This window comes from Spea bombifrons, chromosome 5, assembly GCF_027358695.1.
Source record: "Spea bombifrons isolate aSpeBom1 chromosome 5, aSpeBom1.2.pri, whole genome shotgun sequence".
NCBI lineage: Eukaryota > Metazoa > Chordata > Amphibia > Anura > Pelobatidae > Spea > Spea bombifrons.
Genome location: NC_071091.1, coordinates 98,625,121 through 98,651,034, shown reverse-complemented (window position 1 = coordinate 98,651,034; position 25,914 = coordinate 98,625,121). Strand labels below are relative to the sequence as shown.

At 37.5% G+C, this 25,914-nt stretch overlaps 1 protein-coding gene across 1 annotated transcript in view; it reads right to left on the bottom strand.

Moving 5' to 3' along the window:
- The window catches only part of EMC2 (ER membrane protein complex subunit 2), a 28,641-nt gene extending 3,984 nt beyond the window's left edge, over positions 1-24,657 (bottom strand). The window contains exons 1-11 of the mRNA XM_053466793.1: positions 24,548-24,657; positions 23,372-23,419; positions 17,556-17,669; positions 12,751-12,815; positions 11,094-11,179; positions 10,099-10,156; positions 5,273-5,358; positions 5,040-5,099; positions 3,616-3,697; positions 3,214-3,324; positions 2,104-2,208 (exon numbers count right to left, since the gene is read on the bottom strand). Coding sequence (XP_053322768.1) covers positions 2,104-2,208; positions 3,214-3,324; positions 3,616-3,697; positions 5,040-5,099; positions 5,273-5,358; positions 10,099-10,156; positions 11,094-11,179; positions 12,751-12,815; positions 17,556-17,669; positions 23,372-23,411 — 807 coding nt within the window. The 5' untranslated portion in view covers positions 23,412-23,419; positions 24,548-24,657. The remainder of the gene's footprint in view (positions 1-2,103; positions 2,209-3,213; positions 3,325-3,615; positions 3,698-5,039; positions 5,100-5,272; positions 5,359-10,098; positions 10,157-11,093; positions 11,180-12,750; positions 12,816-17,555; positions 17,670-23,371; positions 23,420-24,547) is intronic.
- Between the last annotated feature and the right edge of the window lie 1,257 nt (positions 24,658-25,914).

Below are 25,914 nucleotides of genomic sequence, written 5' to 3'. Positions count from 1 at the left end.
ATGCACTGCCCTCAACAAGAGCATGAACGAGCATCAAAAATCTGCACTGTACACGCATAGACATTAAGTATTCAAATAAACGTACACGCCGTCACTTGCCACAATGTGCAAATATATATATATATATATATAAATATATATATATAATATCAAATTTATTATTTGCAACATTTTTAGAGATAGGAGCAAAACTTTGTTAAAGGCATTTAAAGCTGTAGGTGCCAGAGAGAAAGTTTTAGGGACCGCACTAAAGTTTAAGGGCTAGGGAAGGAGCCTATCCATAGAGATCAACAGAAGGAGGTATAAACATTTGGGTGCCTTTAGGTGCTTTCAAGTGTTTTTAAGTCTAGAAAAAAATCTTACATTTTATATAAACTGTATTAAAGTATTTCCTTTTGGTGTAGATGCCTTTAAATCTTCTTTTACTATTTTTATTCACTTATTTTACATTTTTTCCTAGGGTTTTGCTGACCAAAAATTAAAGCGTATAATTCAGAAATATATATTATGCATCTATAGTTGGATTAAAACTCCAGATGCAAGACTGAATGGGAATAAGACCATTATTGATGCAGAGATACTCTCATTGAGTGCATTGGTTGACTCTGTACATCTTGCAACAATACATATTAAATTTAAGCAAGAACGTACAAAAATAATAACTTATTGATAATATTAGATTTTAGGCCAGTGCATCTGCAATAAATAAATAAGCATATAAATTCAGGTCAAAAAGTGATACTTTAATATGTAATGAAAAAATTAGACTTGCTTTCATTTAAACAAAACCATAAGTTTTCACATAAAATCTGCCTGGGTTTATGAAAAAGGGGACCAAATAATTCCAAATAAATATTTAAAGTATACTCCTGTCAAAAGCAATTCTGATCATAGCAAAGAACCACGTTGATTGAGGTCGTTTTCATTGACTAGCAATTATTTTGTCCACACTAATCATAAAGAACAGCATTTAAGAAATGGAAGGAACCTTTGTTTTACCTAAATTATGTGCAATTTCCCCACATGTGCAATCACAAACACGTGTCTGTCATATTAAAATTCAGCGGCCTGTCCAAGTCAGTATTTAACTGGAAAACGACTGCAAAGTGGATCGCATTAATGCAATCGGTAAGCATTAACCAGATTTGCCTGCTGGTTCCGAGTCTGCCGCTATTGGACATGTTTAAGCAGTTAACATAATTGAAAATGTGAAGGTTGCAATAGAAAAAACCTTCAGAAGTGGTATCTACGTAGTAATTTGCACTGTAAGAATAAAAATGGGGAAATAATAAGCATTGTGGAATGTATACAATTTTGTGTCCATACAGCAGTGCAAAATTAAAGTTTCCATACACCAGCAGGTGGTCCTCATGCTAAGAGGTGCAGGTTATGAATGATGTCTACAAATATAGTATAAGTTATTCACAAGGTCAATGATATCTTTACTCTACAGTTACTCAACCCTTTATCTTACAGGTGATGCATCTATGCGGCCCCCAGGTCACTTCCAGGGGCAGGGAGGACAGATCATGTGTGTTTTATAGGGCTGGACGCGATTACATGTAAGTGCAATTTTGAGGCTAAAGGGAATGCAGTCGCTTCGAGAGCCTTCATTTTGGTCAAAAACAAAAATGCATTTTTAGATTTTTTTCCCATTTTTACTTAAAAAGGCAGACCTTGATTGTCCTGTACCGCATTTTCAAACTTTATTTGATATTTTCGATATTTTGTTTATAGTCTGCCAAACCGGACAGGTAAGCAAGTTCCGTCAGTATTCTATATAACGCATCTCTCATCGCCCATATCTCGTCTGGGCTGCGATATAAGCTTCGCTGACACATTCAACTTTGCAGACACCCAATGAGTGAGCTAAAATGCAATGTAAAGTTATCTAAAAATAATGGTTTTCTTCACTACAAAAACAACTTATGCTAAATACTAATATATATAGGGCTGAACCCTTTTTTACTGTAATAACTAAATCCACAAGCTGAAGGTGACATATCACATTTTGTGCATGTTTGTAAATAACCCAGGGAACGTCTAACTATTGCAATGTTTAGGAAAAACGTTATATCACTAATTTCCTTGTTTAAATCATACCTGGTAAGCTCTCTTTATCTGATTTGCTGCCCATGAGGCATACTTGACATTGTCCTTCTTCATTTTTGCACTGGCTTTGGGGTTGGATGCAATGTGAATAGAGGACTATAAATACGAAACAGAACAAAACAATGAGAACGTGTTAAACAAAAAAAACAACATCTTTTGCCATTGGTCGAGACTAAATTAAATCAAAATATCACATTGCAGTGCTTCCAACTTTTGAGCCTTAGTATATCCAAAGCCAAGGGTTTGGTTTACAAGACATTGAAACTCCATGCACAAGCATGCAGAAATCATAAATAAAAAAGTGCAATACTAGAATGTCAAGAACTCACAATTATGAACTGAAATTCTCATTAGAGAGCACAGCGTTCTTACAATAAATTAAAAAGTGAAGCTTGGGAGTTTTCTAATGATGTTAAATGGTAATTGTATCTTTGCTCTGCACTGTACATAAAAATAAAATTACTTTTTTTTTTTTTTTTTTTTTAGTAAATGTAGTGGACAGCCAGAGGCAACTATTGAAGAACAGCTCACAAGGGTCTCTATTAATTACATACAAAAGGACTTTGGTTGCTGTAGTTCATAAAAATAAAACTAATCCAGCTAACGAGTTGCATGTTTTCCAACACAACACTTAAAAAAACACTTGGAAGAGGTTAACCTAGGAGGAGACATTAAGGTAATATAGTTATCTGAGCCTGGCTGGTCAAAAGTGGAAGACTTCAAGCCAGAGTTGAGGAGGTCCACCTTGAGATATCTTCACAAGCCAAGATTTATTACAAATACAGAGAATATCAAAGCAGCAGTCTTCATGGATAGGATACTTTTTAATTAAAGCAGCCAATGGGCATAGTATTAAAGATTAACCAATGACTGTAAGACATTTAATAAGATTTAATAAGACAAAAGCAATAAAGATAATGAAAGCCTTCTCCATTCTCCGTACGCTATTATATCTTGCAGACAGGGCACCAAGATTAAGAAAATCTGAAATATATCGATGTCAGTACCATTTTAATCGTAGGATCTTTTTGAGAGGTTGAAATATTTTTTTCTTTTTTTTTAGTTCCTATGTATATATTTTTTTTAAAATAGGAAACTTACTATGTAAAGTCCAAACAATGATCTCATACTCTGATTGTTCAACTTCAGAGCCTGGGAAAAATATTTTCTAGATAGTTCAAGATTTTCAAGTCCACCTTGAGTATATTTTACCTGGAGAAAGATGATTAAAAAAGATCAATACAAATTACTGGGTAGGGAATCGCTACAGAACACAGCTCTTTGGGGCATTGTGAAATGATGGTTAAAAGGCTAGTGTTGAGCAGCCATAATGCCAAGATATGCATTACGGAAGGTTACCATGAACGGCAAAACTATACGCAACTATTTAAATATAATAAGAAACGAAGCTTGGGATGACCTACTTATACCTACGGTAGTGCCTTGTGGGATATTCCTCATTCCAACACTGGGAATTGCTCAATTAACGTGGAATATACTCACTTCTGCAAACTGCTGGTAATAGAAATGGTTGTGTGGGTTAGTCAGGATAAGCTCCTCCAAACAAAAAGCTGCTTTTGCATAGCTGGGGAAAAGAAAAACAGAAATGCACACGTGAGAAGCGGGTTCATACAGCAGTTATATATAGATGCACAGATCACAAAAGTTCTATGTTAAAGCCTCAAGATTGTAAGCTTCGAGCCGGGCTCTCTCCGGCTGTCAATTCTCATCATACCTCTTCAATATCTGTATTGTATAAAGCGCTGCATAAATTGTTGGCGCTTTATAAATAAAAAATAATAATAATAATAAAGTCTATATTTGTTGGGGCGATTAACCCACAAACTGCGCACATACAGTTATTCATTTACACATCTGTAAGTATAGACGGCAAATGTAGCAAATAATTATACTGATATAAACTGTACTGTAGGTCAAATAGCATAAACGTAATTTATGATAAAAAAAAATGGAAGTTAGTTAGGAACATAAAACGATTTACACAATAAACGCTTCCTAAAATGTACTCAAGTATGTGACTGCGAACGGCTATTTTTATCATATTCTTGACCAGATTACACTTTCAGAATTTACAGAGAATTAAAAAAATGGGCTATTGTAATTCTTCATTTAGAGATCTAGTGCTGGGACATAAGCAAAACTAATCGAGAACAGAAATGTGTGGAGACTTATCTGACTAGCTTGGGAAAATACAAAAAAGTCATGAAAATTAATTTGAAAATTACATCGTTTTTAAATTGCAGATATTCTTTCCGAATCGGGTGAAAATAAGGTAGAGTGTTGAGTTATTTACATACATGTAACAGGCACAAAAGAAAAAAAAATACTTTCTCTTGAGAAAGTCTTGGGACTTCACCATACACCCAACACAAAAAGGAAGGAAACAATGTGATAAAATAGGCAGGGCACAATAACTTAAGGCAGATAAAATAACACGCCTCTGCCTTCGAGAGAGAAGGAGGACAGAATTAATGCTGCAATATTAGAAAACTTGAACTAAGGCTGGAGGCTAATCCTTTCACATCGGGATTTCCTCCTGTCAATGCAGCCATAAAAGCACCCAACAAAAAACATTACATATCCAATAAGCAGACGCCCATCACACTCAGAATTCCTGATTACCGCTGGCTTTGTACCCTGGCAACCGGGAGCCTCGAGCGATAAAATGACCTTTGTTGGCAAATACACTTAAGTAACTCGACAAGTTAAATTGTTTTGTTCGCAAGAAAAATAATTAAAAATGATTTAAACAGGCAATAAAAAAAGGAGGTAACAGGCCTATCAGAAGTTTGCTGCACACGAAACAAACAATTTTAAAGTAATATTTTTTTCTGTTAATTAATATTTCATTTAATATAACCAAATGCTGTGTGATACATTACAGGTGTACCAACTCAGTAACTTACTCAAGTTCATTAATGTAAAGTTCTGCGAGTTCATGCCAGGCTTCCTGGTCGCCAACAAATCTGTGAGGAAAAAAAAATTAGATATACTTGAGGAATAGACCACGACTGGGTGGGAAACGAGAGTAAATGAATAGTGTTGGCACACAGCTAAATCAAATGCAAATTCCATTTTAATTAAACAAAAAAAAAATATATCAGAAGAGTAAAACAAAATCCTCTTGTAAAACACTCACTGTTCCAGATACTCATTCAGCTCTCGGATGGCCTCGGTGTTTCGTCCCTGGGCTTTTCGAATGGCGATCTTTCGTTTTCTGGCTGCCTATAGGTTAACATTAATAGAGGATTAGCCGCTTACAAAACCCAAAGGGATTGCGAGGAAGGTAATGTGTGGCTGTGTAAATGATCTTAACGCCAGAAGAATTCCTCTACATGGTCGCTGTTTGGATTGGGAACATAAACACACGCTACGGTGTCCACCGAGACAATGCAGAGCCGTGCTCGCAATCACATCTTGTATGCCCTCCTTTTGATGCAAACGCTGTATGCATCGCTTCATTTGAAGAAACGACCGGTCAGAATGTAGTAATTACAAATCAGCAGGGGCTTCTAATCCCCAAACACCATTCAGAGCCGTATCTCTCCTTCCTGCGATTCCTCTAATCTGTCTGTATCTCAGCGGAGGTTTTACTACCCTAGAGGTGTAAATACAAGAGGGTTTCATTGCAATTCCTTTGGTTGACTCAATCAGTTGCTACGTGAACCAAAAAGCTTTGCTTTCAAGAATGAAACTGAACTTATTCTCATTGGCAAAAAAGGGGATTATTGGCGTTATTAAAACGTTCACGGAAATTAGAATAGAGACGGAAGGAAGACTGCTTAAAAAAAATACAGACATCTGAAGCCCATTTAGGTAGCCCAACACACATGGGGCAGAGTTATAGAAATCATGTTGGTTGTGATTTTATAGTATTTTACAAATGTGGAACAAAACTACTGAACTAGCAAAAACAAAAAAGTACAGTGAGTTGCAGATATGCGCAAATGGACCAAAAACAAACAATTTGGACTAATTTTTCGGTTCATTTTTGGTGAATTTAATTCATAGGCCATTTGATTCAGGAGAAGATCGAGGGGCATTTTTAATTTGGGAACATAATTTGTTGCCTAGTGCTCACATTCACTCTCACGCTCTCTAAATGTTTCCCTACCTTCTCTGCTGACCACTTCCATATCTTCTTCTTCATCTTCTATCTTAATTCCCATTTCCACAGATGTAACCCGGTGGGAGCTTCTGCCAAAATGGAGGTGCATGCAGTGACATTCCTCTCTGTGATGCTCCAATAGGGAGAGAGGATGTCATCACAAGGACCATCATTTGGCCCTAACTTGGACTCTGGGCAATATGGCACCGCTTACTGTGATGTCCTCTCCCCGATCCTCCAACCTCATCACAAGCTCCGTCATTTTGTCCTCACTTGAACATGGAGCAATATGGCGGGGCTTGTGAAGGATCGCTGAGAGGACATCATAGTAAATGCCGCCATATAGTCCATAGTTCATGTGAGGGAAAAATGCCTACGCTTTAGGTAACGACCTTCTACCCGTTTGGAGGATTGGGGAAAGGACATTACTATAAGCACTGCAATTTCAGCGGACGTTCCCACCAGGTTATGCCTGCGGAGAAGTGGCTAAAGATAGCAGATTGAAGATGAAGAGAAGATAGAAGAAGTAGATGCAGAAGTGGTCACCAGAGAAGGTAGGGAAACATTTAGAGAGTGTGAACGAGAATGAGAGCATGAGAGGATGTGAGTGAATGTGGACCCACACGTTTCAGATGAAAATTATGAGCTTTTTGCTTTGTTTTCTTCGATTCATGGGTCTCTGGCTTTATATAAATGATGGAATTTACCAACATTTGGTAAATTTGCAATTTGTACTAATCCAAACGCACAAGTCTAGAGTGTAGCTTTATGCTTCACTTTCCATTTCCCAACACATATTAACACTTATTACTTTAACATGGACACCAGAAATGCCCCCACTTACAATACTGGGAGACTGATTATTTTTTTTTAAAGGTGCTGTTCCATGTGGATGTTTTTTTTCTCATAATTTCTTATGTATTACCACTACGGTATATATCTTAAATTAACATTCCCTGTGGAGCATACAACTATCAACACTGGGGTACAATCTGTTTTTTTTTTTCTTTTTTATGCCCCAAATGCTTCATAATTCCACAGAGAAACCTAGCGCAAGCACATGACACCACACATGCACACATCTCTAGCAGTGAAACTAATATCTAGCAGAATATCCAACTGATTATGGTCACAACACAGCATTACATAGTGAAAAGTTGAAAACCTAATTTGTTTTCTACCTGTCCTCATATAAAAGCCAGGTGACAGATTTACTTTTAATTAACCACTAAATTCAGAGAATATAAAAAAATTAAAATAAACGTATCAACCAAAGGAGATTTTTTTTTTAAACTCTAAAAATTGCAATCTTTACATATGTATTATATATAAATATATTTAAGGAAAAACTAATAAAAGAAAAAAACAAAACGACGATGCCTCTTTCTTGTTATCAAATGTAGGCTTTTTCTCTGGAGCTTTTTCCGAATGAGTTGAACAAATCGTATACAACAGAGGAAGCGTTAAAATGATTTGGCCAAAGCAAGCTGTTTGGCTGGGTTAACGTCCCTTCATTTTTGCTTTATTCTAAAATCTAAGCAACTCCATGTGTCAGCATACACATAAGAAAAAGTGATAGTCTGTTCTATATGCCAAAGTAAACTTTGCGAAAGTTCTGTTTAAAATCCAGAGATTTTTTTCCCTGCTCACAGCAGCCGCATGTGCATATGGAAATAATTAGCAGGTAAATTATATATAAACAATTTCAATACCTGACAATTTATGAAACATTTTTATTTAGCTTTTCACGCCGCAAAATAAGAAGCCTAGCCAAGCCGAATTCTTTACTGTCTTCATGGCAGTGTTGCGCTATAAACATGAGGTGTCTCACTTTCGATTTTGTTGTTAAATTTGTCATTTATGGGGGCAGGAAGGAAGGGTGAGAGTTTGGAGGGTGTGGGAAGACTACCCGAGAAGCTGGGAATAGCGGGAAAACAGAAAATAATAAAGTATACAATAAACAAAAAAAAATTATTGAAACAATAGCATAGGCTACTAAAGAAAAAAGTACTAAGTATGAGAGTAATCTTTGACTATAAGCCGGAACCAGGTAAAGGATTACTGAGAACATGAAAATGTTGCGCAATAAAACTGAACCACCGACCCTCAATACCTCAATCAAGTGAAAACGATGTGCTCCTTCAACATTACAATAACCATAATAGCCCAGAGATTAGCAGCTGGAAATACACAATGTCAGGGAAACTTTGGGCTTGGTTATGTTAAGCGGAAAAAAACTAAATTTTCTTATCATAAATTTTATTTCCTCGGCTCCAAGGGGCAACATACATTAGGGTTTTATCATGAAACTTTTGGGCAGGACAAGATCGGAAATTAAAAGAATAATAATAAATAACAACAAGCTCTTCCTTCTCCTACAGGCTATAGTCACACCACCCACATGGATCCCCAGAAAATAAAAAGCCAAAACAAATTTAATGCAAAAAAGACACTAAGGGAGGGAATCAAGTGCTGCCACTGTTTGGTTTTCCCCCATCCTCTAAGCGGCAGCGTATATTAGGGATGTAGCAAGCCAGAGAACTAGGTTGGGTTAACCATTGACTGCAAAACTTTACACCCAAAAGGAGCATCCTCAGAGGCCAAAATGTTGAGCCTGTAAGGCTTTAAGAATGTATGGAGAGATGACCAGGTATAGGCTTCGCAGATCTGATCTGGAGAAGCTGATATAACTTTCAGTTTTTTTGGAGGATTCTGAAACTGCTTGAATGCAAGCAGAGTAAGATTTTCTCTTATACCCATCAGGTGACAAATTAAAGGCTTCTAGAATAAACGTTTTGTTTCCGTTCAGATAAAGGATCAGGAGGAGGGTCATCACAGAACCAGAAAACCTTCAAGAACCACAAAAAAACACATGAATTAAATAAAACACAGGTAACTTTAAGGCTTGAGAAGCTGTGCAAAACCACAACGGCAAGGAACACCCAGACCACCCAGAGACATTAACCAAACTGCTGATGGGAGAGAGCCGGGCTTTAAAATCTGCAGTCAGGGGCATTTACCAACCAAGCTATCTCATAGTCAGGTACGGCTGACGACATCACCGCGTGACATACGAGACTCCGGCAATGGCTGACTAAACACAGCCGCACATGCACACGTTTATAAACACAGTGGCAGTCTTCCAGGGCGCCTTCTGGGATACCACTCATTGAAGGAGAACCAACCCCGGTAGGAAAATAATAAAAGGAAGCAGAAGAAACATCCTGTCCCTGCCCAGGACAGGGAAATACTGGGGATCAAGGCGGGTGGTGTGGCTTTTTAGCCTGGAGGAGGAGAGGGTATGTAATCTTTTTTTTTTTTATTTCAGATCCTGTCCTGCTGCTTGAAGGAAAAAACACTTACCGTCTCATAGGGTGCTAATGCTTTATTAACCCCTTAAGGACAATGGGCAGTCACTAAACCCATTGAAAACAATGCATTTTGAGCCCGAACATGTATGGGCTGTCATTAAGGGGTTAAATAAATCGCAGGATGCTTAAGAAAACATTTCCATTAGAAGTGAAACCATTCCTTCAAGACGAAAATATTGGATAGAATAAGTGATACGACCCCTTACAAGCAATGCACGAATAGTTACAACTGTAACAATAATTATAAACACCCTATCAGTCTCCAGATACAGTTAACAGTATAAACTGTCCCCATTTAGATATTGAATACACAGCTCATGGTACTTGTGCAAGGAAAGAATATGTCTCTGTTAATAAAAAATAATTAAAGGAAATGTATTCCCCCTATGGGAGAGGGAATGATTTGAACCAATATTTTGCTATTCAAAGTGTATAGTCTTGAGCGGGTTCTATCAAATTTCCCTACAGGCACGATATTTCACTTACTGTGTTGGTTGGATCTTCTTGTAATATTCTGTCATATATCTGGAGTGCATCATCATACCTGTTCCAAAATGGAAAGTGAAAACCACGTCTGTAAAATTAGTTCCAGAAAACATACATTTTAACCAAATAAACTGTACGATTCAGCACAAAATGGTTCTGTTCTGTTGAGCTCAAAAATATGTTCTTCTGCCATTTAATTTGGTTTATGAAGGCAAGGAAATTGGAAAACATTAAAAATACAACTATTTTCCATTGCTCACTATTGGGTGTTACCCTGATGTACAATAACACTTCTTAGCCAAAAATAAAAAGGGATTCTGAGTTCTGTCGTTGTTGTAAATTCATCACATCAAATAAAATGAATATAGGAAGATGAAAAATGTTAAGGGGGTTTCACCTTAAAATGCACTAATAGCTATGTAATAATGCTCAGGATGTACCGATTATGAGGTTTAAACCTTGTAGCATTAGCAAATTGTGTGTATGTATATATATTTATATACATAGAAACACTGTATGTATACTCAAATACACATAAAGAAGTCCTCATACCCATCTTGGGCCAAATCAAGTGCTAAAGTGATCTTGATCCTTGGGCTATCTGTGTTTTCTCCCAAGATGATTTCCATTGTTGTTCTGGTAAATAACTAATACGTCATAGCCATAACGTCATAGCCATAAGAAGTTAGTTAATATTAACAATTTTGATATAGTTGGGAACATAGCGTGCATATTTGTAAATGGCTGATGCTCAACACGCACATCGGCTGAGCTTCCGCTGGTTTTAATGTAATGTCCGCTCTTAAGTATGCAGTTGAGCTGCCATGACATCGGCATGTTGTGAACCTCAGCACTCAGTAGCCAAGAGTTTACTTTTCCACATTTGATTATGCTCCAAAACTTGATTTGGTAATCTACAGGTTTACATGTTGCAAAAAACTAACAAAAACAAAACAAAAAAAAAAAAACACTTGAGAAAGTAGTGACATTCTTACCTTTCCATAGCTTCAAATCGTAAGCCGGTTAGTTTCTTCACCCTGTGACTGCCAGGAAATTGTCTTCTCAGCTCCTGCAGACAAGACTGGAAACACAATGAAATATTACTATTCGTGGGCTACATAGAAGAAAAGGCTTTAGAAGTAATTATTTCCATAAGGAACATAAAGTAAGCGGAAAAAATGTAAGCAGCATACTGAGCTGTATATTTAGAGGCGTTAGTAGCAGAAAAAGGAAGGTTTCTGGTCAGACCCATCCAAGGAGTATTGTATACAGTTCTGGAGACTCCAACTCCAGAAAGATAGACATTCTAGAGAGTCCAGAGGAGGGCTAAAATGGTAAATGGTTTGCAGGGTAAACGTTATCAGGGAAGACGAAAGGATCTTGATTTATATAGCTTGTGAAGAAAAGAGAGTGAGGGAATGTGATAGAAACATTTAAATTCTTTAACAAAGTACAGGAGGGAAGTTTAGTTCAAACGAGAAGAAATGTTAGAACAAGAGGTCAATCTAAAACCAGAAGGTCAGAGGTTTAGCGGTAAGGAAGTTTTATTTTGCTGAGAGGGTGGTAGATAAGTGGAACTGTCTCCAAGAAGAAGTGGTACAGATTAACACTGTAAAGGAAATTTAAAACATGTATGGGATAGCCATATGGCGATCCTAAACCTAAGATGAGATCAAGGACTGATTGAGGTCGTTACGGGAGAATAAACAGGCACACCAGACGAGCTGAATGGTCAGTTTATATATTATATACATATATATAAGTATATATTATACAGAATTGTATTGAAACGTCCTCCATACTGTAGATCAGTCATAAGCCTTTACTATGTCTATGTCGCCGGTCTCCATCAGATCCTATTAAATACTATTTTTCTGTTGCAAATTTAGGATTGGGGCCTTGGAATGGAGATTTATGTGAAAAGGTTATTCACATAAATTTTGGCGGGTCAAACCATGTCTGCAAACAGACAGACAAATAATACGTATTATAATAACGGCTTGCCAGGAAAATTTTTAGAACGGGAAAATAGATTTTATTTGCAGACCGCAAAAGCACCGAAAGAATGAACTGAACACGCTTAGTTGGGTCACATTTATTTGGGTGACGGAAATACTTTAAAGGTTAAATTTACCAAGAAGTTGGAGGGCGGACGCTGCCGGGTATGTTTTGAAGCTCATCATAATTTTACTTTAACGTTCCTTAACTTTTCCTTGAATAAGCGTTATTGCAATTTCTCAATACATCAGTTTTGAAAGATGGTGTTGCACAATGCTGATTATAAGTAACGATCATGGGGTATCCAAACTGCACATCTAAATACCTGCTACTCTACCCATCATGTGTTTTAGTTTGATGCGTTTGGAAAGAAGAACAAAATGACAACTGGCTGCTCATTAAAGGAGGAGTTGTACGACCGCTTTTACTGCAGGCCTTATTTTAGACTGCTGTCTCATCTTAAACTTTGGGCTACAGAGGACGCGGAAGGAAGCGTACGTAAGCATGGATCTTGCTCTCAGTACAGGCAGTGGCGAGAGGAAAATGAGATGGTATTCTAAGCGTTGCGCACAGGTTCCACTATTAGAATCCAGCATTTAGGAAGTCCACAACACACAAGCATGATATAATTTACATAAAACAAATCCCACTTACCATTGCTATATCGTCACGGCCACAGTCCAGTGCAGCAATCAACACTTGTTCATGTATTATCCAAACTGCAAAAAGAAAAGAATGAATGAATATAAAAAAAAAGTGGATAAAACCTCATAACCAAAACTAATAGACTGATACGAATTCATTTTGGGCAAGTGCAAAAGTGTTTGTTTTGAATTAAAAGTGAATTTAAAAAAAATCTAAAGTTATGTAAAAGGGAGATGCTCAATCTAGAGTTATAAACATTTAATGTCTATACTGAACCCCAACTCAGTGCATCACCATGTTTTGTACAAGTTATAATTCACCTAAAAAGAAAATGTATTATTAAATGACTATTGCATTGTTGGTATAAAGTTAGCCAGCTGATTCCTGCAGTCTTTGTACGGGGGTCTGAGGAGAAAAGACAGAACTTTGGGACAGCGTATTGATCATCGAGTATCTGACTATACGTTACGTATCTTGTACTGTTAAAAAGATGTGATTATTGACAGCTAACTCAAGGTGTTCATTTTTCTTTTAATCTCTTGAGAATCATTTTGAAAACTTTACTTTTAATATAAGTATATTTACAGCTTTAGGTATAACTTGTGCATGCGCTCTTCTAGCACTCCTACTGAAGTCAATAGGAGTAACACAGGCCAATCACATAACTTTTAGCTACGACATATCCAATTGGCTGCCTCTACTTCCATTGATTTATGTGGCATTAAGCTCCTGACTTCAATGGGAGGACTACTGATCATGTGCAGGAAGTGTACTTAAGTATGCTTCCTGTTAATACTTCCTGGTTTCAGGAGAGGCAGGGAGAGGCGGACATTAGTCTCTGCAAAATAAACTCCAAATAGGCATTTTCTAAAATAGGGAAATTATTCAGTCTGAGGGAACATTGTAAATGATTCCAGGACCGAAAGTAACCTCTAACATGCGTTGTAATTTATGTCATTGGGCATGTAGATCAAAACAGGAAGGTCCCCTAAATAGCACAAAAATATTTTCATTTGATAGCAGATGTGTTTGTACTTTAATGATAGAGAGGAAGAAAAAAAACAGCTTAAGATTCAAACAGACCACTGATTAAAATATTCTCACTTAAAAACAATCCCTTATACCATCTACTGTCTTGTTGGAAAACAGTAAAGAGCTTAAATTTGCCAAGCACAAAAATAGTTTATAATACTACATTCTGTTTATCGAGCGGCCCCAAAATGGGATTTTTCCAGAGACAAATGGAAGGTCTTTCGCCATTTTACTTTTTATGTACATGTAAGTGTAGCCACTGATAAGTATGCTTTGATGGAGGTAGAAAAAAGTAAGGTAATTGAAACATGCTTTGGATAAAAATAAAAGGATGATAAGGTCTGAAAGGAAATCAAACTGGAGATCAACTAGGATCTACCGCCTTAAAGTAAGCGGGGAAAATATGCAGACTAGGCAGACGAACAGGTCCTTATCAGTCATCCACATCTACGTATATACACACCAAAGAACTTCTACAATGTCTGAGCCATCTTATTTACTCTACATTAAATAAATCAAAAGTTCGTTGCCATTAAAGTCATAAAACTGAAGAAATATAGTAACCAGCACTAAGAGTTCCTAAAACTCTCTGGTAAAAGACCTGTGTTAAGACGGGACAATGTGAACTTAAACTCAAATCAATAAAGCCATTATTTACTGAAACTTTAACAATAGGCAAAATATCACAAAGTTCATGGAATAATGAACATATTACACTTATTGAACTTGACCAAGGGGAAAAAAATCTCTCACAGAAAAGCATTTTGTCTTTAGTGACCTGGCATGGTCTGCCATGTCTTCATTATCTTATTTAGCAGAATCAGTAATTGAAAAGCTCCAAGAGATAGTCTCTTGGAGCTTTCCTTGGTCAAGTTCAAGAAATGTAATATGTTCATTATTACATGAACTTTGTGATATTTTGCCTATTGTTATAGTAGGACCAAGAAGTAGTGCTTGCATACATTTTTTGTCTACATAGCCTTATGAAATGGAAGAGAAATAAAGAGGATTTTAAAAAAAAAGTGTAAACGTCACACCTCATTATGGCGGACAAATGACTTTGGGGCTCCTAATAATATTATTGTAATAAACAATATAACCATTGTTTAAAAACTATAAAAGTCCTACCACTAGACAGAATGCGACCCAAAAAGCACAGGGAGAAACATAGCCAAGTTTTATATGGAGGTGCATGCCGTTGTGCATGCATAAATCAGGATTTTCATCGATGTCCCAAACCAAAAGCACAACATTTTTGTATTACTTGAGAATTAAGAAAAGCACCGGTGCTGCCAAAGTTCACAACTCTACAAGATAAATGAGCTTTTACCATTGGGGCTCTGTTTAATATTGTTTAAAGGTACCAAACGATAGTCCCGTGCCAAAAGGGGTCAGATTTCCTATATGTTAGGTGACCGTTTCCTGGAATATGTTTTTGTTGGAACAGCTGCTGCTCACAGGAGACCTAATTATCAGCAGAATGCAATCCTGCGGAGACCAAGCATGGGGTACCCAAAGCAAGGAGAGATGTAATGTATCAGAATGTGCTCTCCGTCGCCTGCTCAGACGACCCACCGAGTGATGACAGAGTGCTGAGCCAATACAAAGTTGACTTCTGTGCCAAAGAGATATTTTGCAGATCTTTCATAGCAAACAAACTACAATTAAGCTCACCAGGCTCGCTCATAACCTTTGTACTGTACGGGGTCACAGTATTATACTATGACTATACATTTCTGCCTTTGTAAACACACACTCCAATCTGCTGATTTATAGAGTGCTGCCCAATTTGGTTTAGCTCGGGTTTATACAGCACAAATCCATACAGGAGATTGATGAACGTATATACATCAATATACGGTGTCAAAAAAACGATGGCATTAAGTAAAATGTTAGGAGCGATGGCTCCCAGGATATAAAGGAAGCAACACTTGGTAAATTACATCAATATTATTTGTGGAGCTGCTTCTCTGGTGTTTCACACATTATGAAGGCTCTCTGCTGGGGATCTCGTGTTACGTGAGGTTTTTGTTACTGTTGGATCGCTCCACGGAGCGACTTACATAATTTGCTGGGAGACAAAAAGCTGTTAAGTCAACCTAATGCATTCCTTTACTATCTCTAGCTTATATAGGCACTTTTTTTGGAGATCTGTAGATGGATCAAATAGGACATGGCAAATAATTGAATGTGCAGTCATTACTCGAGCAGAATTCGATTGACTTCTTTGTGTGCATTCTGCTGTAAATAGCCGGACAGCACACCTGTTAGTTCAGCCTGTCAGGAGGTGGGCAGCAGCCACTGGAAACCACTCAATTATCGTAATTCACATTAAAAAAACCTTCCATAGAGAACATATGTATACATGCATGCAAGTGTGATTCCTAAAGATCAGTAGAATTGGAATAAGCTTTATAAGCAAACAGCTACTGTGACAGAATGACCTGTCATACAGGGCCGCAAGGTACTCAAAGATGGCTCCAGCTTGGCTGCCAAACAGGCAGGAACTCCATTGTGTAAACTAATGCCATTAACAGGATGGCTGCCAGGGGGAGATTCAGTAGCTAAAGGGGATTAAAGGTTGGGTTGTCTACATGTACCTGTTTATCAATGTTAGTTTATGTTAATGCAGTTCTGTGGATATAGGAGTCTACGTTTTACATCAATAAACATTCATGTACTCAATTCAAGGTAGTTGTGTCTACTTATTGGGTACACATAGCAGGGTTCCAAGGTGCGCATGCTGACTGGGGCTGGAAGTGATTTGGGGGACAACAGAAGGATACATGTGGGTGATCTCTGGGAGTTACTGCAGCTCTCTTGGTGAACCCGTTACAGCTACAAATTTCCCTCCAAAGTTTGCGGGCTCTTTCGCTCAGACTCTCCGAATGTCTTCCTACCTTCTCTGCCAAACACTTGCAATTCCACGTCTCACATCTTCTTGTTCATCTTCTTTTTTCGTCTGTGGATATAACCTCCACTAAATTGCCCTAAGACCAAAATGGTGACGTCTTCGGAGTATCGGGGAAAGGACATCACCGCAAACTCCACCATTTTATCCTAAGATAACCTTGTGTGAACATGGAGGCTCAGGATGAGAGGACAAAGACAGAAGCAAGAAGCGAGAAATAAGACGATATAGAAGAGAAAGGAGGAAAAAAAGAAGGAGAACAAGAAGATGTGAGACACAGACGTGTTGGCAGAGAGTCAGAGAGTGTGTGAGAGTAAATGTGGGCATGTGGGCAACAGACAACAAATTTTGTGCCCGAATTTTAAACAACCCCTGATTTTTGTCCAAAACGATTGGGCAGGAAACAGAATTTGTTGTCTGAAAACGAATGAATGGGCCAAAAATGAACTGAGAAATTTCTCTGAATTATTTTTGGCCCATTTGCACATATCTATTAGATACCTAAACAATGTATATTGCACAGGAGCAGTTATCTTATCTACCAGTTCACAAGATTTGAATGAGTTTCTTATATATTGTTAAACTGCTGGAACTCTGGTGGAAACTTTAGCCTTTGACTATTTTACCTCATGGGAGCTATAGCAGTACCAACCAAGACCATTGCACATTGAAGAAGAAAAAAAGGCAAAAGTTATAGGTAGTTATCATTTATGGAGTCGCCTGTGCTAAAAGCAGTGAAGTAAACCTATATGTAAAATGTAGGCGTATGGAAAGTGACAGAATGATTTTAAATTGGAAAATAATAGAACATTTCCTAAAAGATCATCTATGAGGAAGGAGGTCTTAGTAACAATTTGTTTCCATTACTCACTGTCATCTCCAAGTTTCGAAGCATGTTCATTTAACAATTCTTCACCAACTTGAACGATCTGTTCGCTGTTTCGATAGTTTTCTTCTCTCCATGTTTTCATTTTGTCTCGCATTTCTAGAAATACATTTTTAAAAAAAATTACATTTATAGCTCTTCAGATCTCCATAAAAAGTATTAATTCCAAAATTCACTAAAAACTGTGTGCAAGGAAAAAGCAATTAATTTCTGGATAGTATGCTAGAATTAGCCAATATTGGGACAAGTACGGTCAATTGTATAGAGATGTGAGCACCGACTAGTGTATCATTCCTCAGTCTTGAAGACTGTTCGGGGGAGCAGAGGCATTTGACGTATTGGTTTAAAAAGCCAGAGGATAAACTTTCCAGTGACATGTCTGGATTAATTTCTTCCACATCAACAAATCCTCCTTAAAGGATCATTCTATTGACCCTAAGAAATTCATTACACATAAAAGCACACAAGTACTTTGTGAGTACCTTAATTTGCATTTTTGACTTTGCGATACAATAACTTTACCTTCTTCCAAAGTTGCAGCACCCCTAGGATTCCCACTAGTGTTGACTGCTAAAAGATCTCAATTATTTTGCAGGGGAGCACTCATTACAATCAACAGGAGCTCCGAACACGCATGAACGCGGGCGGTCTCATTAGACACATGGAAATCATGTGTGAGCCAACGCTGGAGCTGGATGAAGGTGACCACCTTGAATATGTAAAGTCCCAGCAGCATATGTATTTGGCAGAATGCACGACCTGGGGCTATGGGGCAAATGCTCATCCATAGAGATGATTAGATGGAGTCTCTCCATGCATTTCCATGGAAAACTGCAATTACCATCTAACACTGCATTAAAATACGTATACCTATATTATTTCTTTAAGAGTTTTTCAGTGAAAAAAAGTGATATTATCGATCACAAGCAAAACTTACCAGCATGTTGGGGGGAAAAAATCTGAAAATGGACCGACTGTTTCTTACCTACTACTACTACTACATATTTCAAAGTTTTTATTCAAATCTCTCAGTCCTGTACAAAATGAATACACTGATATATGTTTTTGGCAACAAACCAACAAAAAAGTGTGAAAAAGCGACATCACACAAAACAGCAAGGATTGGGCATAACGCTTCCATCAAGAAACAAAACGTTTCTAAACACAGAGCTCAAAATATCAGTAGACCAATAATCCTGAGAGAACTCACATTTGCCATCGCTAGATATTGAATTTTTAAGCCTAACCAAAACCACCCTTGGGTCAAATTTCCTACGAATGCCTCTGAACAAACACTTCTTGACATAAAGATCCTTGGAAACTATAATGGTACTGTATGAATATCTGTAAGCATGAACGCATCAGCGAATTGGCAAAGGCTGAATACACGGAGAAGCATGGCAGCCAAGTTTCCCTAACCTACCAATAACTTGGCCTCCAAAGCATTCTCCACACCATTATAAATGAGCGCAGTAATGGGTAATGCTATCCTGTAACTATACCCTCTGAAACATTTGTCACCCAAATTTGGAATTAAAAATATTGCTAATTCTGGCTAGTGAAAGATTTTCTTTACGGTATCATTTCTCCCAGGAGTAGCTAGAGAAAAATGTGCTTTAACACAGCCATTTATGACACCTTAGAATATAAGCTTTCTTTTATTGAAGAAATAGACTTTTAATAACATGTTAAACACATGCACATGATAGGAAACCAAGTTCTAGAAGATTCATCATACGTATACTATAAAACAGAAATAACGTGGTGAGAAATGAGGAATATTTGTTAAATATTTGGATATTTGGATATCAGGGCCAACCATTCTCAACTTCATCAAAGGCTGAGATGGCTATGCAATATGTATTATTAAATTGGTGAGATGACTTCAGAGAAATCCCTAATACATAATATCCGGGGGGGGGGGGTATAGAAGTTTAACCTTATTTTACATCTACATAAGAAAAATTTAACAAATTATCCTGTTAGTTTTTTCTACATGTATACGATGGTGAACGTGGTATTGTACATGACAAGCTGTGAAAGGCTTCCTTACATATATATTAAAATCTAACATATCACACAGATATAGGCTAAATTGAAAAAAAAATCATACATTTGACATTAGATATTTCTAACATATCTTCTGACGGCTATAGCGGCTATAGCGGCTATATTCAACAAAAAGTGAATTTCCCCAAAACCAACAAATCAAAATGTCCTAAGAAATAGCACCCAATCTTAAGTGACAGGTATAAAGAAGAAAAAATGCCTTTTTCCCCCCATTCTGTTATTTAATCTAAACATATATTTTAAACCATAATCAAGATAAATGTTGGTAGAAGGAGACAAAGCTAAAGATTCCTAAAATATTTTGTGGTATAACATCTGCACAAAATATCTTCAAGTAGTTCTACAGAACATCAGTGTGCCATCAATCAGCAGGTGATTTTTATTAAACCTTCATCATAAATAGCATAACCAATACGTTTTTATATACCAAAAACCTAAGCCTTTAATTATATTTGAAATGACAAGAGAACAAAAAAAAGAAGAAACTATTTTTCCGTAATAAAGATGAAGCTGTCCTGACCAGAAAAAACAAATCACAGGCCAGGCTAAATAACTGTCATGAAGCAATAAAGGCCCAAGGAAGTCTGCAAGAACTAAAGATCCTCTATGGATAAAAACATTTCTTGTATGCGCCTAAAAACCGTATATGGCATTTGCTCAGATCTTGAATATGGTTTCCAAATCAAAAATTGAGAAATTACTCTTATAATGAACAGACTATGAAAGTCCACTTTCGATCAAAGAACAACCCCTCTGTTAATTTGAGGCAAAAATATTGTTTGAATTGTAGAAACATAATATTCAGAGGTGACATGAAATATATATCCAACTAAGTACAATTAGCCTGAGTTTTATGACTTTTTATGCTTATCCATATGAGGTACACTAAATCAACTGCATAGACTAGACAGAAACAGTTCTACTTACCAAGAGGTTCTTTTCCCACGTAGAGGAGTCCTCCATACCTGAGGTAGGGCAGGACTCAAACACTTAAAAAGCCTCTCTCAGAGAACCCCAGTGAATAAAAAAAGACTACACAGAAAGCGAAATACAATGTAAAAAGACTTTATTCAAAGAAAGTGAGGGGACAAATGTGTCACGAGGGATCAGCAGGGAAAAGAAGTTCCCTGCCATCCGAGGTGACACTGTGGACAGATATACCAAGACTTAAGAAATGGTGGGAAAAAAAGAAAAAAAACAGCCTGCAAAACCTTCTGACCAAAAAGCAAGTCTTCCTTAGCCACGCAATCAAGTCTATAATGCTGCCCTGGTCAGGAATGATGAGGGACCTTTCCACCCAGGGGGTAGATATGGTGCAAGTAGAGTGGGCTCGGATCCCAGACGAGGCAGACTGACCAGTGGCAGGATAGGCCAGACTGATGGCCGAAAATTATTCCACGAAAGAGTGCTTCAAAATACTCAAGCCTCTATTAGGAGTGGACGAAGCCAAAAAAAAACACTGCCTGAAGGGCAGAGTTCATTCTAAGTAGATAGAGAGAAAGAGCCGGTTAATGTAAGACCTCCTCCTTCGCCAACTGGGGAGACTTGTGGAAGGCTGACTGTTTTGGGTGTAAACTCAGGAGGCAGAGACAGCACTACTTTATCCAGGAAAAAAACAAAAAACAAAGAAACGGTTCCTTCAGAGATAGAGCCCAGTTCGCCCATATGTCTAGCGGAGGTAATGGCCACCAAAAACACTGTCCTAAGGGACAGCAAACAGAGAAAACAACTGAAGAATCTGATTCTCTGAAGAACCAGATTAAGATCCTAGGGAACCATATTGGCAACAGGACGTGGTCATATCAGATAATGTGGGGCTCTCTGGGAGGGGCTTTTAAGTGTTTGAGTCCTTCTTTACCTCAGGTACGAAGGAGGAGTCCTCTCTGTGGTGTCACTTGGGCTGGAAGGTGCACACCTAAAGTCTTTAAATCTTTATGATTTATTTACTAGATCAAGAGTTTTCATGTTGATCTTAAAACTCTGCTTAATGCATAACATTGTTCTATGACCTTATTGAAAGTCTTGGTGATCAACGTCCAATCCTCAAGGAGGATTGGACACTCTCTGGCCACTTTATTAGGTACAGTTTGCTAGTACTCCCCTTTGCCTTCAGAAATGCCTTCATTCTTCATGGCATACTTTCTACAAGGTGCTGGAAACATCCCTCAGAGATTTCAGTCCATATGGACATGATGGCATCACACAGTTGCTGCAGGTTTGTCGGCTGCACATCCATGATGCCAATTTCCTGTTCCACCACATCCCAAAGGTGCTCTATTGGATAGAGATTTGGTGACTGTGGATGCCATTGGAGTTCAGTGAACTCATTGTCATGCTCAAGAAACCAGTTTGAGGTGTGGTCTGCTGCTGCTGTAGCCCATTTGTTTCAAGGTTCAACATGTTGTGCGTTCAGAGATGGTATTCTGCATTACTCGGTTGTAACGCGTGGTTATTTGAGTTACTGTTGCCTTTCCTCATCTTAAACCAGTCTGCCCATTCTCCTCTGACATCAACAAGACATTTTCATCCACACAACTGTCACTCACTGTATATTTTCTCTTTTTCAGAACATTCTCTGTAAACCCTAGAGATGGTTGTGCGTGAAAATCCCAGTAGATCAGCAGTTTAAACCTCAGCATGTTGTCTTGACTAAATGCTCTGAGTTGCTGCCATGTGATTGGCTGATTAGATATTTGTGTTAACAAGCAATGAACAGGTGTACCTAATAAAGCGAGTGTATATTTTTGTTGGTTACATTTGGGTTCCTCAGACAAGTTATAGACTTCACAAAACCCTGCAGGGCTGAAAGCTAGCCTAAGGACCACCTGTTAGACAACAGCATTGTAAAAGAATGGTGCATTATTTAGGGTATCTTTTCTTGTCAAGTAGAATGACGAGCAAGTGTTTTGAGAGAAAGGATATTAGTTATATTCCATGGAAAGTAACAATTATGGCAGGGACCACATGCACATTAAGACAAAAAGAACTGGTGCCAGAGAAAAAATTGCACACAAACAAATGAGTTGTCCAACATACAGTCTAGAAGTGTGATTTTCCTCCTATTTGCCTTCATGGGTCCACTATTATGCATACATTACACATCAACATTTGGAAAGACACTATAGTTGTGTTATATTAATATGTTAGGGAAGGATATGAATTAGTTATTTTCATAAGATTCATGAGAAATTAAAATATATAAATAATCCCAAAATACAGATAGCACTTTACTGATTAAGAATTAAGAATTATGACAGTAACCCGCCGAAGTAAGACACTATGGGTTATGAGCTTCTAGAGCTAGATGGTGGTGTTTATTCACCAATCCATAAGTTGAAGAATGTATGTAGAATTTTATTTATTTAGCGTTATTATAACAGATGTACTTAGCACTTTGCAGTAAACAAGTATAATAAGGAGGAGGTACAATAAGAGCAGTCATAGACAGCAGTCTACAGACATCACAAAAAGAGGTCCTTGCACTATAGAGCTTACAAACGACTCTCTAATTTAACTATTCACTGTGAAGGGATTATACATTGTGGTTTCTCATGCAAGAGGGCCATGTAAAACATATGAAATCCAGGACCTTTAATGCTTTATAATAAGTTCAATCATATATTGTGCATCACCAAATCTACCTGTCATGGGGGAGCAAAATGGTGATTTCATGAATACAACATTACCTGCAATACCCACAAACACACACATATAATTCAAACATTATTTACCTTCCCAAGTAACATCATATAGGTCTGAAATTTTTGCCATCTTCTACACTGCAAAACAGCAAAAAATGTGTTATTTCCTTTATTATATATATATTATACACACACACACATTTATATATATACAGTGCCCTCCAATAATATTGGCACCCTTAGTAAATATGAAAAAAATGTTTTGAGGACCTGGACTCAACAGATAATAAATGAATACCTAAAATAACCCCCAATTGGATCTTCCAGCGTAAAAGTGGTCCAACCATGGCAATCCCAGTCCCCTGCTACGAACCCCATAGAAAACAGAAGATGACCGCCCTTCAGCGTCGACCTTGAAATCTGAAGGATCTGGATAGGTTCTGTACGGAGGAAAGGTCTCAGATCCCTTGCCATGTATTCTCCAACCTCATCAGACATCATAGAAGACACGGAGCTGTTATCTTGGCAAAGGGAGGTAGCACAAAGTATTCACTAAAAGGGTGCCCGATAATTTTGCCACACATATATTTCAATATTTTTTGTGTTGTGTTTGCAGTTGTTTGATATCAAAAAGAGCAGACTATTTTGTGTATTATTTATTGTTGGAGAAAACATTAAAAGGTTAAACAATAATTAGACAATATTTCATAGCATTCTTCCAAGACTACCAATATTAGTGGAGGGCATCGTATATATATATCACAAATACACAATGTTATTCTTAGAACATCTCGTGAATTTTTTTTTAATATAGTTCAATACCATGGCTTACAAACAGGCAATATTCTTAATATTTAGAATATTTTTTTAAAAAAAATGCCTGTGTTTTGGTTTTGTTGCAAACAATAATAACTATCACTAAAGCTTAAAGTGATTGAAACAATTATGCAACACAGGAAGCATAAACACATCACCTTCTTATACATCCAAGGTTATTCCCAAAATTATGTAATAGCTTTATGATGGCTCTTAAAGGTTAATTTCTAAATGTACAGCACGCCCGCAAACACCCTCATGCATTGTTACATTTCCAAGCAGTGAGGTATGCCCGTTTTATTCGCTGTAAATCAATTATACACGTAATGCATTAGAGACCAAATCTCTGGACGATGTATGACATAGTAAAACAAACAAATCATCTGTCGGAGGGCGGGAGGACGCAATAAAACCGCACCACTGGATAACATTGTTATTATGATCCAATACCTGGAATCCGACACCCGAAGCACACAACGGACAGCTGTTCGATGGAGATTCAGTAAGCACCGGGCGCGACGCGTGACGTCACTGTCGCACTTCATTGGCGTTAGCTGTACAGGCGGCGCAGCGCGATGACGATCGGGGACGCGCGATTGGCGCGCTCGTGATGACAGAACCTGAGGGGTTTAGGTGTTTGTCGTTCTAGTTGTTTCTACGGGCATTTGGTGACTCGTGCTGGGTTGGGTGATTGTATTTCCTTATAGGCGGTGGGAATAATGAAGTAAAGGCGTCTCTCCTGTCGAGTTTTTTTTGTTGCCGCTATTTTTACTTCAATAGTCGTGGTTGGGTTAGTGGGTTGTGTAATTTGCCTATATACTCTTATTTATTTTAAGATTTTTACAGGAAAGTTATGTTTTATTATAATTCTTATTAACAACAATTTTCCTATAGCTAGTTAAGTGGGACTTACTAATTCATAGGGAGATAGCTAGTTGCCTAATCATAGATGTCCCAGTATCCTCCCAATATCTAAACTGCCATTCCCTAGAACACTATGACAATTGCCCACCAGTAACCTGCTCTATAACCACTAACTAGGTATAGTTTCTGCTAGTTGTATAATCCCTCCTGATGCTTGGAACATGTGTCCCACATGATGCCTATCTGATTTCATGTAGGAAGTTTATGTGATGAGCCCTCTGGCTAATCTGTTTTTTTCTTTTTATATAGTTATATATTATGTATTTTTGTTGTTGTTTAATGCTAGCATAATACATTTTAAATTGTAGTTTATATCACCGTGTAGGCTCATATTTTGTCGGTTCTAAAATGAAAAACACCAAATTTCCACTATTCTACAAAATGAAAGTAGAATAATATATATTTTGCACCTACTTTTGTGGATAACAACTTCCATCACACTCAGCCAAGCTGATAAGGGCGATTGGAGTGGTGGCCTACAAAAGCGGGTGCGCGAGAAAAGCAAAAGGTATTCTACTGTTAAAATTACTGTAGACACCAACTAGAAATGACACCTGGCTTGATGACTTACAGCAAAGAGCTTTTTTTGAATATTCAATCAATGGAGCATTTGGGGCACTGTGACCATAGTGACACTGGAAATGAATTAAAAAAAGGAAACTAGTAGAAGCTCCAGAAAACCACTGAATTTTAGGAGCACCAACTTCAACATTTTAAGGGCATCCCTGTAACCAATTGGGATACAATTTGTACATTAAGAAACACCAAAAGATAGGTAGAACATCATTAAACTTAATTGAATAAAATTCACCTATAAGCATGTTCCTTTGGATAAAGAAATACAAAAGAAGTAAGTGAATGTGATCACACTCTTCCAGTAGGTGTGGATCAGA